Raw genomic sequence first — 18,888 nt, 5'->3', positions numbered from 1 at the left:
GTGCAATAGTCTGTGTGCCAAATAAATGAGTTTTTGTTAGAGAGACAGAAAAACACACACTAATGAGGCTGAAACATGCATAGCTAAGTCTTAAGCTAACACATTTATTCTGGAAAATCCCAGAATTATTTTAGTGGGACCAACCAAAATATCACAAAATAGTGAGCAAACTCTGAAGTGAGCAAACTTTTTATAAGGCTGGATGTTTTGTAAAGCGGGTGGGGAAGCTGCCTTGATTCCGAAGCCAAATTGGCCGCATTGATCAAAAGTTCATTTTGCCATATAGTCTTAGAGGTGTGTTGCCATCATGAAATGAAAAACACAGCACTTAGCTACAGCACCTAGCACTGCTCCTACATTTATGGAAGAGGAAACAAAATTCCTTGAGGAAGTGGGTTCAAGGCTGGACTCGGCACCATTTGGTTAGAATTACAATGGCAATCAGAGAGCATGTGCATTGCACTTTTGAGAATACAAATGTTTGAACTGCTCCTGGGCTGAAACCACAGAGAGGTGGGTTGCCCACATTTCCGTATGAGTGCTCCATCCTAGGAAGTTTTCCACAATACAGTTCAGACATTTGCTGGAGATGCTTCACATATAGAAGAAATGAGGTCTGTTTTAGCTTTCTTCTTATTCTGTGGCCCATCCCCTCACCCCCTGCCCAGAGACATGCAAAAATAGCCATTGAAATACATTGGCTCCTTCCAGAGGAGGGCATCACATTTCTGAATGGCCATTGAAACCAGAGATGAGCTGCTTACATCACTGTCGCGAACGGGTCAGTTGCACCTTGGGAGTTGTAGACACCCACGTACCTGGGAGTAAGATACATCGACTTCAATGGGTCTCACTTCGAAATCAGGCATGCTTGCAGTCGCAGCCAAGTTAGTCCCAGTGAAATAGCTCCACCAGATTTTCAGCAAGACTGCTTACGGATGTCTTAAGTCATAAAAAACGAAAAAAACCCTCTTTTCAGCCGCAGGGTCACTTCTAAAACTCCCAGCGGCCTCAGGATATAAGACTAACAGTACCAGAGGAGGAAGTTTTACGCCTTTAAAAAGCCCCCACCCCGAGGAAAGATTGCGGGATGAGGCAACTTCCGAGCGCAGCTTTCAACTAACCGAAGTGAAGCCTGCCGGGATCCGGAGCGGGATCAGAGTTCGGCGCCGGTTTGCTTCCGAAGCTGTTTCCCCGCTGCCGCCCGGCAAAACCGTTCTGCCGAGTGGATGCCCCGGGCTTGAACCTACTGGGTCGCAGCAGCTGAAGTCGTTGCCCCTCCTTGCTGGGAAGATCCGGTTGTTACTTGTGGAAACCCGGGGAGCCATCGCGCTTTTCTCGCGGGGGGAGAAAGTTGCCTGAAGCTACAGCATCCAGCCTTTTCTTCCCTTTTCCTTATTTTACAATGGGCAGCCCCGAAGCGACGGGCGAGCTTCCAGGTGGGTGTAAAAATGTTCGGAAATGCTGCTGTTCGATTAGCGTCGCTTCGAGAGGTCTCTTTCCCTCTCCCCGCGCTCTCTATCTCCAAATCCCCGGGCGGGATTGAATCCTAATAGCGAGTTGTCCTACTACACACTTACTCAGAAATGTATCCCACTGGTTTTAGAGTTTACTCACAAGTAAGGGTGATAGGGTCGCAGCTCACATGCAAATAGCTATGCTTTAGCAGCCTTTTGCTGTACTACACTCCAAACAAGGTAATCAAAACAAAAATAACAAGGTAAATTGGCTATAATCCCAACAATTAATCCGTGTTTTTTTAAATTGTGGAGTTATATACAATGACGGGGCAGTTTTATTCTGGTAAATATACGTTGCTAGAGAGCTAATTACTTTGTGCCAGGCTTCCTTTCAACATCTCATTAATTTGACTTTTTGCCTTTTTACCTAACTATATACAGTTACATAGGAGTAAGTCTCATTTGACTCATTGGGGTTTACTTCTGAGTAGACGTACATAGCACTAGGCTGTTACTTTCCCCCACCTGAGCCAACTCCTTCCAATTTTATTCCCCAAGAAGTGAATAAAAGGGGGTGGTCTTAAGTTTTCAGTGTGTAAAGATAGCTGAATAGTAGAAATGACATGAGTCTTCCTGAAAAAAAGATTGAATCACAGTAGGACACACCCACTGACACTGCAATTGCATGTGGGCTTATCTTACATTAGAACATGAAGGTAACAAGGTACAGCTATTTTAGACCCCTGTACTGCTAGCCTGCACATGTTGCTTATTTCATTGTACTATTAGACTTAGGTGTGGTCCTTTCTCAATGGAGCTCAGGGTGGTTCTTTCATACATTATCCACACAACCAAACCGGAAAAGTAGGTTATGGAATAAACCAGTGTGTGTGGCTAAACAAAGGTCAAACCCAGGTTTTGTCTCTTCATTTCTCCCCACTCTCAAATATTAATCTGCTTTCTGCAATAGCATTGTACTATAAATATTGCAAGAAATGGTCTTTTGAATGGAAGAGTTTACTAATTTGGACAAAATGCATGTATAGAAATGCATTCTCCTTTCCAATGTCAAACTTAAAGCTAATACCTCAAGGATAATCTCCAGCTCACCATGTTTGTTAAGAAATATCTCTATGACTTGAGTTTCAAAAGCTCTTAGCAAATTAAGCATGTGGATCTTGATTATACCAGAAGACTTTCTCAGGCTAGAACAAAAATGCAACCTAATATGTACTTTACAACTTAATAAGTTTCTTATTTCTACCCCTTTAGCGCAAGTTTTTTTAGAGTGTTGGCCCAGATTACTGGACTCTGCGGGGTGCAAGTGGATCAAAGGGAATTGCATTGGACTCTTGAAAAATCTGAACTTTCTATATTTCTAATTTAACCTGTGAAAACTGTACATGTATTTGTTTCTACTTTTAAAGTCGTATGCTATCTTGCTTTTTACGTTCTAAGAAATATATTGTTTTCCTTCTAAGACAATGACATACCACAGGTGGCAACTGAAGAATCCCGAAGGCTCTCTAAAGAACAGATATTTATACTGGTAGCTACAGCATCTATCAACTTCAGTTCAATGATTTGCTACTCAATCCTCGGACCGTTTTTCCCAGTAGAGGTAAATGGATATACAACTTGGCAATCCAATGCTTACATCATTACAACTTTTTAAATGAAGACTTTGATAGAATTGCCTGATGACACTTTGTCCAGCAACATGTCTAACAAAAGTCTCGTTTCCCACCGTCTTTTAAAAATCAGCATTTTCCTTGCAATTTTCCATTGAATTGCAAATAAGGAAAAGTGAGGGAGGAAACACTATATAATTAGAATCATAAAAAGCAAAGGTGGAATACAAGGAGGGTTGTGAGGAAGAGAAGGTTAGAGAGGAAAGTGCGCTGTGGTGTTTGATGTAAAGAAAACCCAACATATAAACTGCAAAATGTTGCTGGTGAATCCAATTTCTCTACCCATAATTTTTTTAAATCTTCTATTTGGGAAGTGTCTGAAGGCACTTTTTGCCATTTGTTCTCATGGATTATTATCCACCATGAAGGGTTGTGAACTCTCTAGACCAGGGTTGGGGATCTTGTGGCCCTCCAAATGTTGTCATCTGAGTTCCTGACCATTGGCCGTGCTCTCTGGGGCTGATGTGAGTTGGGAGTCCAAGAACTTCCAGAGGCCTGCAGATTTCCCATCCTTGCTCTGCTAGACCTTTTCCCAGAGACCTGTCCCACCAACAACTTTCTACCATGGTAGGAAATATTTAGATTTCTACTTTTCGTGTAGGTGCATTCGTACACCCCTGTGTATAAAATGCAGTGTGGGAAGCAGCTTTGAACCCATGCATAGCAAATGCCATATAAGCCGATATGGGGCATGTGGTGTGGTGTTTTATTTTCTTTCCATGACTAGGTTTCTCTTCTTCAGAAAATAAAACACCTTGGCTAAGTGCCTGGTAGATTGCAGGTCTGTTACAAAGTTCTGCTCATGTGAATTTTGCTTTCTCTCCCCTCTCCCCATTCATTTGGTGCAGAGATTCATAGATCCACAACCACAGGGTTGTTCAGCAGCAAGCCAGCTGTTCTGCTACAGTGTTTCTTTGGACTCCATGTCAATATTAAGGGAGACTTGAGAGACTTCTGAACTGGAATTCCAATGTCCACCAGCAATGTTTTGTAACAATTAAGCCATTTCATTGCTGGTATTTCTGGCTTGACGTAGATATTTTTTGTTCCAAGTCATTTAAAAAAAAAAGGTTTAAAAATACATTGAATTTTGCATAGCTCACTATTTGTATATTACACTTTACAACACATTTAAAGCATTTTATTTGCATCTGTGTAGCTGAGTCCTCCTTTTTTCTTGTTTAAGGCAGAAAAGAAAGGTGCTAGTAACACTGTAGTTGGACTCATTTTTGGATGCTTTGCATTATTCAACTTCTTGACTTCTTTGATCATGGGAAAGTATGTAAGTATGTTTGACAATTTCCATAATGTAAGCTTTGAATATCCTCAGAAGAGCAATATCATTTTCATTTGACTATCTTAAACTCCTGCCTGTGTACATCCTTACTAAGGTGTTCTAACACATCTAGAAAATCTCAAGCTTCCTAAATGAATTGCCATAAATTAAAGGGAAGGGTTTTCCATGCTTATGGAGTCATTACTTTGAATATCTTTCAGTATGTCCTGTACCCTTTGCAAACAGGTAGACTCATTTGAAAGGTCCTCTCAGCAGATCCCAGAATGTGATGAGACAGGAGGTCTGTAAAATTCATACCACCCAATGAATCCAGGTCACTATAGCCTAATACCCATTATCCTGAATTGTACAGACAATGAAGAGACATGTGGCTTGAAGCAATGTGCTCCCATTGAGCTTCATCCACCATCTGCTATACCAGTGCTTGGAGGTGGTGATGGGCTTAATGCAGGACAATAAATGGAAAGTGGATCCTAAGACGACACAGGTGTTATGTGTGGTGAGATCTTGAGTGCAGGAGGTATAATGGCAACTTGTTCTGGGCAGGGTTGTAGTTACCTGGACGGAATAGATCTATACCTTGGGAGGATCCAACATGGTCACTGGAGGCTCAGGTAGCCTTGGTGGCTAGGAGTGCCTTTTTCCATCTGTGGCAGGTTCACCCCCCTGTGACCCCCTCTTGGACAGATGACTTGACCTTTGTATTTGGACTACTGCAGTGGATTTATTAGCTAATGGTAGTGCTGTGGTGCAGCATGAAAAGTAGCAGCAGCAAAGAGTGTTGTAACAGTTAATTGCATCTGTTGCTGTTGTGAAAGTAGGTTAATTCACTTATCCATTTAGAATATTTTTAGGTGTGATAATGAGCTGGATGTAAATCTGTAGAGTGGGGAGACATTAAGCTCACAGATTTTTAATTTTATTTTCATAAAAAACTGAAGGAAGAACAGTAAATTTGAGTACTAAAACTTCTATAAAACTTGCAGAAGCACTATAACTTTATTGTTCTGTAATTTGCAGCTTGTACAGATTGGTGCAAAGTTTATGTTTGTTGCTGGAATGTTCATCTCGGGAGTTGCCACAATTCTCTTCGGGTGAGTGTGTGTTGGGATTATGATGCATTTAAAAAAATAAAAATAAATATTATTAAAAGTACTTTATACGAGACTTCAGCTCAGTAAGCTAGGGCCTAAGCCATTGCTGTTCTCCTGGACCTCATATATTTGGCAGGATATAGCCTCTGTTATTATTTTTTATATTTTTGGCCATTATTGGAACTCCATTTTTAAATTTTCCATGCTTTAAGAAATATAAATCTATACATCATTTGTATGATCCAAAAGATTACTTCAATGCTTTGCCCAAAGCTGCTCCTAACCCTTACATGCAAAAGGACACAGGCTGAAGATGTGGATATGGAATACTCTTGCCCCCAGAGTTCAGCTGAAACTGCAGGATGTTCCTAAGTCTCTGATGTCACAAGTCTGATCAGTAGGAAACTGGGATGGCTTTACTTTGTTATGTTTATGTACTGTACCATTGGCTTGTAAGTGTGCATAGTTAGGGTTTTCTAGAGTACAGCAGTATTGTTGAAGACAAATTGGTAAAAAACCTCCCTTGAAATAATTGTTCCAAGCTTGTAGATGGCCTGGACTGGAAGAGAGTTTCTATAACATGGATTTTCTTGTTTCAGGGGGATTCCCCTTGAAAAAAGGGTTCATTAATTATTATTTTTTAAAGAATCATTTATTTAAAAATGATATTTTTGGCCAAAGGTCAGTTGTGTGCCCCCCCCCTGCAAGCCTCAAAGTATATAATTAGGTGCGTTCTCACATGAGGTGTTTAAAGAGCCTGCCTTTAAGAAAGGAACCTGCAAAGAAGTGCTGTTAAAAGGGAACATGGTATAGACTAGAGATATGGAAGACCCAGAAAAAAATTGGAAAAATTGGGGGAACACATGCCCCCCCCCAATCCTGGCCTTCACATTGCTAGTGCAAGTGTTATGGTTGGCAATGTTCATTTGCACTTCAGTTAAAGGAATCCATGTTTAGATGAACTGTCACAGGTATGGGAAATGCAAATAGTGGGTCCCAGCAGAAGTCTTGAAATTTGTCTATCAAATTCAAAAGGCAGTAAAAGAAAAACAACAACAACCTCTTGGGCAATATAGCTGTCCACAGTGTTGCTATAGTCGAAAGGCCGGCCACCTACTTAATGGGCGAACTTTCTGTACATTTCCCCCAAAAGGAAACTAAGCTAAGGTTAGGCGTGGGATCGTGATGGAAATACTTACTTGGGAAACACACTGTGTCTGGATGGCATTGAGTTAATGTGGAATAGTACTTGGCCCCCTTCTCATTTAATTGTTCAAAACAAGAGGGCAGAGGGTTTTCTTATTCTTAGTACTGCTACTTCTGCAACACAGAGATAAACACTATCTGTAGCAATGCAGGTGTCTCTGGCTGTTCGAAAGCAGCAGTACCTTGAGTGAAGTAGTAGTTGAACAAAACGGATAAGGGGGGAAGTATAGGGCTTGTGATTTGAGTGCCAAGGAGTTGTCAATTTCAATTGCTTTTGGCCATTCTACACATTTTTTGCTGAGTAACTTCAGACTGCCTGAATGTTTCTTGACTGTGCTCTTCTGCCTATACATTGATCTGCCTGTAGAGCAAGGCACATACTTACTCTTAATGTAAAGACTACAAACTGCAGGATTGCTTCCTTTCACATGACTGTGTCTTGGGGGTGGGGGAGGAACAGAAAGAAGGATCATATTAAGTGGGGCTACAGCAACAAAGCAAAATTTAGATTCCCCCCCCTCAGCACTGAACTCAAAGTTGAAATGGACTATAATCTTAAGAGTAGCATTTCTTTACACTGGAAGAAACCTTTTCCACGCACGTCTGGTAAATATGTATTTCTTTAAATTGTAAACCTAATGTCACTTGCCAGATGAGCAGCTTTTCGGAGTGCTACCGATGCGTATCTTATTTTGGTTTCCTTAAGATGGTTATGGGTCTGTTTGTTGATGCCTGATGTCTTGTCCAAAGCAGCTCCTAACTTATGAACCTTTGCTTAATTGCAGTGCTTTTCTCAGATATCTTTTATGGATTCACTGCAGACGACAACTTTGCCAGGCAAATTTGACCTAATACTTGCCATAAGGTGCAGCCTGTGCTACTTACACAAGAGGGCCTTGGCGACATGTCTGTTATACAAGAGCACTGTACTAGATGTTTATGCATAAGAGACCGAGGAGCTGCATTAACTTTTCTTTTGATTTTAGGATGTTGGACAGAGCACCCGATGGGCCGACATTCATAGGGTTGTGTTTTGCAGTTCGAGCCATGGACGCGATTGGTTTTGCCGCAGCCATAACAGCCTCGTTTTCTATTCTAGCAAAGGCTTTCCCCAACAACATTGCTACCGTTATGGTATGTATGAAGCCAGTAGCTGATTTTGAGTAATCACAGTTAATATGTAATGTGGCATGATACTGCTTTAAATGTGTGGCAGCATTCTCTGCAGGGTTCTAGGCAGGAGTCTTTTCCATCCCTGTCTGAAGAGACAAAAGGGGGAGAAGGGTTGAACCTGTGACCTTTTGGCTGTAAAACAGAAGTTCTAACCCTTCAGATGCTCTTGGGACCTCTTGGGACTAGGAGACCTGCATCACACAAATAACATCTTGGGTGTCGTCTCAATACACTGAAATTAACTTGGGAAAGTTTCATTTGGTAAGGGATGTTAAGATCGTGATGTTTTAATTTTGCATGACAATCACAAGGAACTAAACTACAAAGGCAGGTCTGTGTTGTTGCTTTAAGAGCTGACCTTTTAGCTGAATGCTGATAGCACCAAACCAGAAAAAATCATGACTAGATGATAGTATATAATAGCTTTCACTACACCATGTAAGCTTAGCTTTAGTATCCTTGGACCAATATTGTTGTTCTCTCCACCCCTTTTTACTTTAAGAAAACAAGCTTGTGCTTTACCCTTGTGGCATTGGGGTAAAGATTTATTTTTTAAAAAAAAGAGATTAAAGGTTTATATTTACTCAAATGCTCCATAAGTCAAGGGAATAGTTAATGCATTCATAGAAGCAAAACTCAGCACTTCATTGATGCTAATGAAATTTATACTTCTCACTAATTCTGTCCTGCTGCACCAACTAGGCCACCTGATCTGATGCCATTGTTGTCCTTTCTTTCTTTTTTTAAGGGCAGCCTTGAAATTTTTACTGGACTGGGACTAGTGCTGGGCCCGCCTCTCGGTGGCTTTTTGTACCAGTCTTTTGGCTATGAAGTCCCTTTCATCGTACTTGGGTGCCTAGTGCTGATCCTGGTACCACTGAACATGTTCCTCTTACCAAAATATGGTAAGTGGTGTCTTTATTGCCTTTCGGTTCGAATTGGGTTGGAACTTCCCTATTCTCCACTGTGAAGATTGTCTCTTGGAGCCTGTTTTTCCACACATTAATGTAGGAAACTTTCCTCTCACCTGTGGTAATACTGGTGACGGTAATAGCTGTGCCCAGTCTATCTCGCCATGCAGACTGTCTCACCAGAGTGGTGCATGCTCTAGTTATCTCCCGCTTAGACTACTGCAATGAGCTCTATGTGGGGCTACCTTTGAAGGTGACCCGGAAACTGCAATTAATCCAGAATGCGACAGCTAGACTAGACTGGGAGCGGCCGCTGGTACCACATAACACCGGTTCTGAGAGATCTGCATTGGCTCCCAGTACGTTTCCAAGCACAATTCAAAGTGTTGGTACTGACCTTTAAAGCCCTAAATGGCCTCGTTCCTGTATACCTGAAGGAGCGTCTCCACCCCCATCATTCAGTCCGGACACTGAGATCCAGCGCCAAGGGCCTTCTGGCGGTTCCCTCATTGCGAGAAGTGAGGTTACAGGGAACCAGACAGAGGGCCTTCTCAGTAGTGGCGCCCACCCTGTGGAACACCCTCCCTTCAGATGTGAAGGAAATAAGCAGCTATCCTATCTTTAAAAGACATCTGAAGGCAGCCCTGTTTGGGGAAGTTTTTAATATTTAATGCTGTACTGTTTTTAACACTTGATTGGGAGCTGCCCAGAGTGGCTGGGGAAACTCAGCCAGATGGGCGGGGTATAAATAATAAATTATTATTATTATTATTATTATTATTTATTATACAGAGCCCTTGTATTATAATAATAAAATAAATAAAATAATAACAATAACAAGAATATACCATTCTTCATCAAAACATCACAGTATAAAAAACAAAATACATAACATAATAGCAGAGAAAAAAACCCCAAAACATGCATACTCAGGAGGGTTTTTCCAGTCTATCTTGAATGCTAGCTTTGCTTTATTTCCCCTACCAAAGGACAGGACTGGAAAGGAGGAGATGCAGCTGATTTGGGAAGCATAGTAAAAAGTCCCTTTGGGTGTTGCAGGTAGTGGCTTTCTGTGTGTTTCTCTGATACTTTTGAAGTGCCTTAAAGCTGGAGATGAAATTGATGCAGGTTTTTGTAGCATTTTGAAAGCCTGAGAAACCTGTTTGGCCCAAGTCAAGATATTGGCAATTTTGTTTTCAATTCTTTTCCCTAATGATCGCAATTGTGGAATTTGCCCTTTTCACTGCAGCCGTACATTAGCTCTGTTTTCATTGAACTAGCCATCATAACCCCAAGATTGCTTTCCTAGTAATCACTTCCACCTCAGAGATCCTTGATATATATGTATGAAGTTAGGATATTTTTTGCCCAAACGTGCCCCAGTATGCTCTTGTTTGCATTGAGCTAGCATTCTAATGTTCATTCCCCAAGTGCGAAGAGATCCTTTAGGAGCTCTTTGCTATTCCATTAAGTTGGTGTCGTCAATGAACTTGGCTGTCACAGTATTCACTTCCTTCCTCTAGTCTAGATCATTTATGAGCAATATAAAAAATAGTGGTGCCTATTGATCAGGTGGGGGTGGAGGGGTAGGACGCACTGTTCACTCTTTGTTGCAAGAACTTTCCACTCCATTTATTCCTACTTTCTGCTTCCTGGTCTCTTAATCAGTTAGGGATCAATAAGAGAATCTCTGTGCTTTTCCCATGACTGCTAACTTTGCTCAGGAGTCTTGTTTTCCTTTGTCTTCCTCTGTTTTCCCAGTGTCAACTTTAAAAATAATAATTATTTTATCATTTTTTCGATACAAACAACAACCACAAAAGACACATACAACAAAAACCATAATAACAATAGTAACACAATTTGACAATTCAGATTTGAATACACTGATATACCTATGACTACACCTTTTTAAACAATATTTTCCCACCTCTCTTTCCTCCCCCTACTTCCCACCACTATTCCCAGTGTCAACTTTAAAGATTGTATGCTGCTTTGGGGCAGGGCCCTATCCCAGTCTGTAACATGACATTCACACCGAGTGTGATTAAAATAAATAACCTGCCCAAAATGTCACTCTTTGTCTTGTTACAGATTCCACTCCTGGCAAAGATTCATTCTGGAAGCTTGTTGTTCTTCCAAAAGTTATTTTCCTCTGTTTAACTATGTTCACACTGAGTGGATGCTTGAGCTTTCTGGATCCTACCATGTCACTATTTGTCTTGAAAAAGGTAGGTGCAATGGGGGGAAAAGCCTTTCATACAAATGCTTCATCTAAAATTATCAAAATCAACTGAAATTATATAAGATTATCAATTTTGCGAGGGTCTTGGTGGGAATTTCATAAGGGTCAGTCGCAAGAGGTGTCCTAATGGCAGTTGCGGTCTTGTAGCTTTAAGGCCAGATGAAGTAGTGGGGTGGGAAATTCAGTGCTGCAGGTGGAGCTCAGCCAGGTGAGCAGATGACAAGCTCTTCCTCTCTATAACTGCAAAGTGGAGCCAAGTTAATTGAGTCAGTGGACATTCCTAGCATTCATAATGCTAAAGCCTAAGTGAAATAAACACGAATGCAATTTTCTGTTGCATCCTAGGCAGATAACAACCCTTAATAATTTTTGTTTGGTTTTATTTTTGTTTTTAAAGTACTAGGTTTAAAATAAATAAATCTGTTACTCATAACAAAGTTGTGCTTTGTGTTCCAGTATAATTTGTTTGATTTCAGACATAAGGAATATCTGAACGGTGTACAGAAATAAAATGTGAAACATCATGCTAATGATAAAAGAGTCTTAAAACTAAAGAACAAGATTCTTTAAATGCAGAGATTAAATAGGCTAATCTTGGAGTAAACTAAAAGTATTCAGCAAACACTGAAAATATTAAACTTTTGGGGCTTGTTTCACTTCTAAATAAGAGCCCATTTCTCGACCAGTGCATTTTTTCATTTTGTCCAATTTTGTTGAGGTTTTTTCCCATTTGGAAGAAAATGGGGGGGGGGAACCTGCCCCCCATTTTCCTGGTCTTTTCCCAGGCATTCCCATCTCTAGTTGAGTTTATTTTTTTAAAAAGTTGCAAGTTTTTCTTTTTAAAAAATGCAGAAATGTTGCCTTTTCATTTTTATGTTTGTTTGTGTGTGTGTATAAATTGCATAAGAATATATTGCTTGTAAATCTAACTTTGCCCTGCTGCAACAATGAGCTTTATTGAGGGTCAGATGCTATTTTTATGAAATACCAAAAAATCTGCTTTCTTTTTCTAGTTCAAATTGCCTGCTGGTTATGTGGGATTGGTCTTCTTGGGGCTAGCACTCTCTTATTCCTTATCTTCACCATTGCTTGGTTTTCTCAGTGATAAATTCCCGGTGAGTTCAAAATCCTGCTGTGATTCTACATTATAGAGTGATTAAAGTTCAGTAGGCTTCATAATTAGAAATTCCTGTTCTGAAGTCAAAACACAACCAATCCCACAGGCCTCACTGTGGGTAAAAACAGTGGTGCCTGGCACCCATTTCAGCCAAGCCATATCCCACTGCCCATTATGTAAGATTTTGGTGGTTGTTCTAGGTCCTGGAATCTCCGCAAAATGAAGGTGCCCCCTTTAGACAAATGAACAAGGAAAACTTTAAATTAATGTGTAAAAGCTGCAGTGACAATAGAAAGCTGGAAAACCAACGGTTTTGAAATGACTCCATCAATCCCAAAGACTGTCTCAAAGTATGAGGCTGGATGCTGGTTTTGTTTGTTTATCACAGCCTGTCCTGAATGTCACTGTTCTGCCTTAGAAAATATGAAGTGACACTTATAAAGTACATAATTTTTCCTCCTGTCAGTTGAATTAATTCAAATGTAGTTATTTTGACAAAATTCAAGTCTTTCACTTCTGTTTCTTGCAGTACTTAAGGAAGTGGCTAATGATTTTTGGAGGCATACTGACAGCATTATGCTACTTTATGTTAGGACCAGCTCCCATCTTGCACATCGAAAGGTAATGCACACTTGATGAATGTCTCTGGCACTGGCAGTCTGCCCGTGTTCTGAAGCTTTCACACTTATTCACAAATCAGTAAGCAGGGCAGTGTATGTTCTGCCCTCAAATATTCATATTTTGTACCCAAAAGTTGTTGAATTCTAACATCACATACAACCTTACAACCTTATTCAGCCTGTACACAGCCTGCTGTTTATTCCGCCAAGAAAAGGGTGTGTACTATTGAGCTTTTGATATTCCTTCCCCCTTACTTTTAACTTGAAATGTTTAGAAGCATGCACTCCCTTTTTGAAAGAAAAATGAAGACATTTACTTCCATCTCATTTGTGTCTAAGGAGCTTGGGAGATAGTGTAAATGGGGGTTATCCCAGCAGTTAATGCTACAGATTCAAGCTTGGCCTTCCCAATTCATGCCCAGAGTGCCCTGACAAACAATATTTTCTCATTCTGTGGGAGGTAAATTTGAGGTCCTTTCCTTGAGCTAGTTATGGAGGTGACATAACAGCATCTTGTATGCTCTTAGGCAAGTTGTCATGCCGCACATTGCCTCTCAACTCCTCATGGCAAACATAATCTCTGAACCACATTTGGGAAGCTGTTAGAATACAGTGGTGCCTCGCAAGACGAAAAGAATCCATTCTGGGAGTCTCTTCGTCTAGCGGTTTTTTCGTCTTGCGAAGCAAGCCCATTGACGGATTAGCGGATTAGCGCTTTTAGCGGCTTTTAGCGGCTTTTAGCGGCTTTTAGCGGCTTTTAGCGGCTTTTAGCGGCTTTTAGCGGCTTTTAGCAGCTTATCAGCTTATCGGATAAGCAGATAAGCGGCTTAGCGACTTAGAAAAAGAGGGGGGAAAGGAAAAAAACAACCCAGGAACTCGCAAGACATTTTCGTCTTGCGAAGCAAGCCCATAGCAGATTCGTTTTGCGAGGCACCTCCAAAACGGAAAACTCTTTCGTCTAGCGAGTTTTCCGTCTTGCGAGGCATTCGTCTTGCGGGGCACCACTGTATATTATTACTAATACTACTATGGGGGGGAGGGACTCCTATAAAAGAAATGTTGTTACGAATGCTAAAAAAAGTTAATATATGAATTAAAGGTATAATGAAGTGTGTGTTTGCTTATTGTTTTATTTATTAAATATGTATCCAGTACCTTCCTCCAAATGAGGAATGTTGCATCATTTCCTCAACTTATTTTAGGATTTTGATTTCCCTCCCCCAGCAAACTCTGGCTCTTTGTTCTAATGTTGGTCCTGATGGGTTTTTCCCTTGGAATGAGCGGTATCCCGATATTCCCTGAAATGCTCAATCATGCATAGTAAGTTATCGTCTCTCCATACACTTTGGAAAAAAAAATGTTATTTGACAGCTCATTGCAAGCGAATTGGAATAGGGTTCCCTTGTTCTGTAGTGAATTCCTTTGATGATTATAGATCTGTGCCAGGATACTTTATATTGAGAGGCAGAGAGTCTGTTCCTCCCAGATGTTGTTGGACTCCCAGCCAATATGACCCACAGTTCAGAGATGATAGGAGTTGCAGCCCAGTAACATCCAAATGACCACAGGTTCTTCACCCCATTTCATATGCAAAGCTAAGACAACATATGAATTAAGATGATGGCAGTGCTTTTATTTTTTAGAAGAATGGCCTCCCTCCCTGAGCTAATGAACCCTTTCCCCAGTGCGAGTACCACTGGAGTACCAGTGTGGTACCTTTCACTTGCCACAACCACGTCTCACTACAGAATGAGATGTTTCATGGACGTAGAGAAGATTTTGAAGAGACAGTACTTCATTCCTTTATTCTTCCTGCAGGAAAGATTGCATCTGTCTTTGAAAGACGAGGCAGGTCTGTTTTGGATGCTGCTACTTTGTGATTCTATGACTTGTCTTCCAAGCTGCAGAGCTCCAAAACTTGCATTTCAAAATAAAAAGTTGGTACCTTTGGAAATGATCTGTTTGTTTGCCTTTCGTCCTGCAGTGAGAACGGCTTTGAGGAAGGATTAAGCTTGTTAGGCCTGGTATCTGGACTCTTCAGCGCAGTATGGTCACTTGGGTATGTAGAAGGTCATGGATTGCCTATCATTTGCACGCCCATGTCCTCCTCTCTTCTCCGTGTGTTGATACTTACAGAGCCAAAGCAACCCTCCTCACTCACAGGAGGAGAGGTCTCAGTAGGTTTGGAGGTGGGGGGTGAGTACAAAACATGAGTTTACGTGGGTTACATAAATAAGAGTTCCATTGGAGAAAACCCCAAAAATATTCATTGTGTAAGAATGTGTGTGCTGTGTGCAGGGCCGGATTTAGGTTTGATAAGGCCCCAAGCTACTGAAGGTCCAGCTGTCCTTTGTCAACAACAAATTGTCGCCATTTTTTGTGTTGAATATATGCTATATATACCCATTACTTACACAAAACACTGTTGCTGTGTGTAGGTTTTATTTTATTTTATTTGTTTCTTATCTTCTATTTTGGAAATGTACATCCAATTTTCCTTCCCCCTGTTTAAATGTTTTGGGTGCCCCAGGAGAGTGGGGCCCTAAGCTATAGCTTGTTTAGCTTCTGCGTAAATCCAGCACTGGCTGTGTTATAGTGACAATGGGGAAGAAACTAGAGGGGAAATCATACAAGTAAAAAAAAAGGGCCCTTTCAGACTCCTAGCACACATTTCTAAGCCTCTGTTCGAATAATTCAAAAGACCTTTTTGTTTCTAGAAATAGATACTGGACTTGATCCAACTGACCACGAGCACAGCTCAGGACTCAGAACTGTTTTGACCAAGGGGAGGGGCAGAAGGGAGGCATGCCCAGGTCACCCATTCTTATAGTTGTTTGATTAGGGGCACGCCCTGTGATGCCCTTTGGGGGCTGGTTTGAACCCATGCATTTCTAGACTCTGTGGCGGCATTAGGTGTTCTAGGACACACCCACAACCTAAATTTAAAGCGCAAAGCTTTCCCACCCCAAAGAATCTTGGAAAGCGGTAGTTTGTTAAGGTTGTTGGGAATTATAGCTCTATAAGGGGGAAACAGCAGCTCTGAGGATTATTTGGGAGAAGCCATAGCTATTCGATTGGTAAAAATGTGCTTTAAATATACCAAAATTGTGGAAACCTTTTGGGAAAAGTGTATTACTGAGGTTTGATGGCTCATAATGCCACTTTTTTGGAGTAATACCGTAAAATTATTCAATGGAAAGATAATTTAATGAAGAATGCCGTGCAACAAAGTTTGTTCAATTTTCTGTATTCTATCAAAAGAAAAGGGAAGCACAACTTGCTTAGGTTGATATGCAGTAATTTCCCCTCATTTGAATGTAGCCAATGAGCATGAGTGTTTAGAGAGCCAATCGGGTGTTATGAGCCTTCGAACCTCGGAAATACACTTTTTCCAAAAGGTTTCCACAGTTTTGGCTACTAGTGTGTGGTGTGGATGTGAACCTAGGTAAAATAATTTATCTGGATCCAGAGGTGATTGGTGACATGGAGCAGAGAATAAGGGCGGGAAGGGTACCAGTTCAGAAGACTGGAAAAATTTATTGGAAATCTAGGTTTCAATCCATGATAAGTTAATTGCACTTTGTGAAAAGTTACTCTTGACTAAGTGAAGTCCCTTTGAGAACTAAGTGTGACTAATGTAATAATAGTTTATAAACTCAACACGTTTTGAGCTGTCAACATGTTTTTTTAGGGGCACTAACTATGCAAACCAGTCTTTTATAATATCTTGGGCTAGTCACACCTTTCTGGTCTCTTGTCTTGCAGAGCATAGTAAGCAGCTGCTGCTCTGGCAGGGGGCAGAATTACCCAGGATCCTTCCAGTGGCCCATACTGGGGGGGAGGAGGGATGTTTTCGTTTAGCTTTTCTTAAGAAGTGGTGCAAATTCTTCAAAGCACCTTGAATCATAACCCAGGATGCAAAGTCTGTGCAAGCTGCATTGGTCATTATTTCTCAGATTTACGTTAAATGTGTGTTTCGCTTCCTTCTCCTAGGTCTTTTGTAGGTCCAACATTAGGTGGATTTCTAAACGACAAGCTGGGTTTTGAATGGGCTGCAGCCATACAGGGTGGATTTGCGCTGATAAGTGTATGTAAACCAGTGTTTTCTTGATATGAGTTTTTATTACGTTTGTCTCTGAAAGTGTGGCACATTGCAAATATACTATTTGTTTTCTCTTCAGGGGTTAGCTCTTGCAATATATTATATCTACGAGGCCTTGCACAGAAGAAGGTACTGTGACTACTTTTTTTATTTTAAAAAATGAATTAAAGGGGGAAATGACTATTTTCATTTAAATGTACAAATAAGCATTTGAGCAAATTGTTAAGTTTTTCCTGCTTTACTTCTGGATTATTCAGCTCGATGCAAACTAAAAATTATTTATTTATACTTATAGCCCACCTTTCCCCCCCAAGAAGCTCAAGGTAGCATACAAAGCCCCTTCCCATTTTATCCTCACGACAACTCTGTGAGGTAGGTTGGGCTGAGAGAGAGCACTGCTGCCCCAGAGTTGCCCAGGGAGCTTCATGGCTGAGTGGGGACAATATTTTTAACAGGAAAAAGAGAACCAGCAGTAGAAAGACACAATAAGTCAGAAGCCAGACTACAAATGATTTCAAAGGCCTGGGTGAATTAAAAAAAGGCACCCTCTATGAAGAAGGAACCGAGCGAGCCTCTGTGAGGAGACTATTCCACAACTGGGATACTCCCCTCACTGCTATGTTTTCTATCAAAATACAGCTGCTGGGGGTGGGGGAAGCTGATCAGGATAGGGGTCGTGGCATAATCTTGATGAAATATTTCATCTAAAGCTGCTATTTCTCACAAGAGGGAAGTTCCCAACAGCAACTTCAAGGCAGCTTCAGGGAGAGAGATTTTTCCTGGGACTGAGGCATTGGCTGGTTTAGCTCTGGCACTTAGCCATATTAGCTGTGGCAACTTGTTTTGATTCCCCCCTCATTCAAGTCCAAATATTGCTGTGTTGTGGTGGTGAGTGAAACCGTGTGTGTCATCACAGCCACTAAGACTAAATCATGGTTTGCAAAAGAAAGAGGAAGGAAGATTGTGAAACCGCACCGAAGCAACACAAATCCATTTGCAGCTCTATAGCCTTCTTCCCTTTTAATAGGCAATTTTTTGTGGGCATTTTTAAAATTTATTTTGCCTTTCTGTTTTAATATTACTGTGGATGCTGAGAACATTCCAAACCTTGTCTTTCTTCTTTTGCACAGATCCCGTCCCCAAAATCTTCCAGGCACAGAGGAAGAAAGGGCTCATCTTCTGCCAAGTGCAACGTAACTGGAAGCCTTCCTTGCTGCCAGTTTAAAGCTACTTTTGTACGGATAATTTAGGAGCTTGATACACAGGCAAGAAGCAAGCAAGCAATTGAAGGTGGCCACCTTTGCCTCATGCCACATGGTGGGCTGTAGGTTCTTGACCGCTGTACTGTGGCATTCTGTTTCTAGAGGGAATGCCTGTGTTTTTGGACAGTCGTGTGATAGACCTCTTTGGGCTGGTTCTACATGAGAGCAGCAAGGTTGTCTGGCGGGCAAAAGTACTTTGCACAATGTGAAAATAATATATTCCACTATGTGAAATATGTTCCGTAATGCTCTACTTTTGTACTCTAATATCACCGATGGTCAGCACTCAATAAACTTAGTTTCTTCGAAAGTGTGTGAGATGTTCTAGGGCATTTTGCTAATATTTTTTTTAAAGATTAATATTCTTAGAAACTTTTAAAGGTATATTGTGACCTAAAACTTTTGTCTGCCTGCTAATTTAAAATAAAGAACACTAAAAGCTGTTTTATGTGTACTTTTTTCTGAATGTGGAAAATTACTGATTGTCTGAGAAATTGATTCGTGTCCAGCAAAATTGTCCTGTTGATGCAAAACCTTTTGCTTGTGCAACTGAACTTCCATTCCCTTTTCTCTTTCTCCACACACCCCAGTTCTCTACTGTTCTGGTGGCTCACTGTAGCCCCCCTGAGCAGATTGGTGGGGTGATTTAGAGAGAGGTGAATGGAAGGAGAAGTCATTCTACAAGTGGAAGCCCTTGTGCAAACAGGGCA

The 18,888-nt window shown here is 41.0% G+C and overlaps 1 protein-coding gene across 3 annotated transcripts; it reads left to right on the top strand.

Moving 5' to 3' along the window:
* The first annotated feature begins 800 nt into the window (after positions 1-800).
* Positions 801-18,621, top strand: SLC18B1 (solute carrier family 18 member B1). Of its 3 annotated transcripts, XM_080999706.1 has the most exons (14): positions 801-1,439; positions 2,942-3,081; positions 4,338-4,433; positions 5,469-5,542; positions 7,735-7,882; positions 8,670-8,826; positions 10,927-11,063; positions 12,091-12,192; positions 12,724-12,815; positions 14,039-14,134; positions 14,799-14,873; positions 16,808-16,901; positions 16,996-17,045; positions 18,047-18,621. In XM_080999706.1, the coding sequence occupies exons 1-14, from the start codon at positions 1,406-1,408 to the stop codon at positions 18,111-18,113; spliced, it is 1,362 nt and encodes a 453-aa protein (XP_080855832.1). In that variant the 5' UTR covers positions 801-1,405; the 3' UTR covers positions 18,114-18,621. The 3 variants fall into 3 exon arrangements, with proteins under 3 accessions (XP_080855832.1, XP_080855834.1, XP_080855833.1); XM_080999708.1 differs by lacking the exon at positions 16,996-17,045; XM_080999707.1 differs by lacking the exon at positions 801-1,439 and having other exon boundaries at positions 2,955-3,081; positions 4,342-4,433.
* Positions 18,622-18,888: the final 267 nt, after the last annotated feature.

This window comes from Podarcis pityusensis (genome assembly GCF_964106645.2).
Source record: "Podarcis pityusensis genome assembly, chromosome: 3".
Taxonomy (NCBI): Eukaryota; Metazoa; Chordata; class Lepidosauria; order Squamata; family Lacertidae; genus Podarcis; species Podarcis pityusensis.
Note: the sequence above shows the minus strand (reverse complement) of the source record. Positions and strands in the feature narration are given on the sequence as shown.

What these genes read in the sequence shown, in the direction of transcription:
- SLC18B1 (XM_080999708.1), top strand. Translation starts at nt 1,406, where the DNA reads ATGGGCAGCCCCGAAGCGACGGGCGAGCTTCCAG. An exon ending in TTCTCAGTGATAAATTCCCG is followed by an intron (nt 12,193 to 12,723) that starts GTGAGTTCAAAA and finishes TGTTTCTTGCAG; the next exon opens with TACTTAAGGAAGTGGCTAAT. An exon ending in GAAATGCTCAATCATGCATA is followed by an intron (nt 14,135 to 14,798) that starts GTAAGTTATCGT and finishes TTCGTCCTGCAG; the next exon opens with TGAGAACGGCTTTGAGGAAG.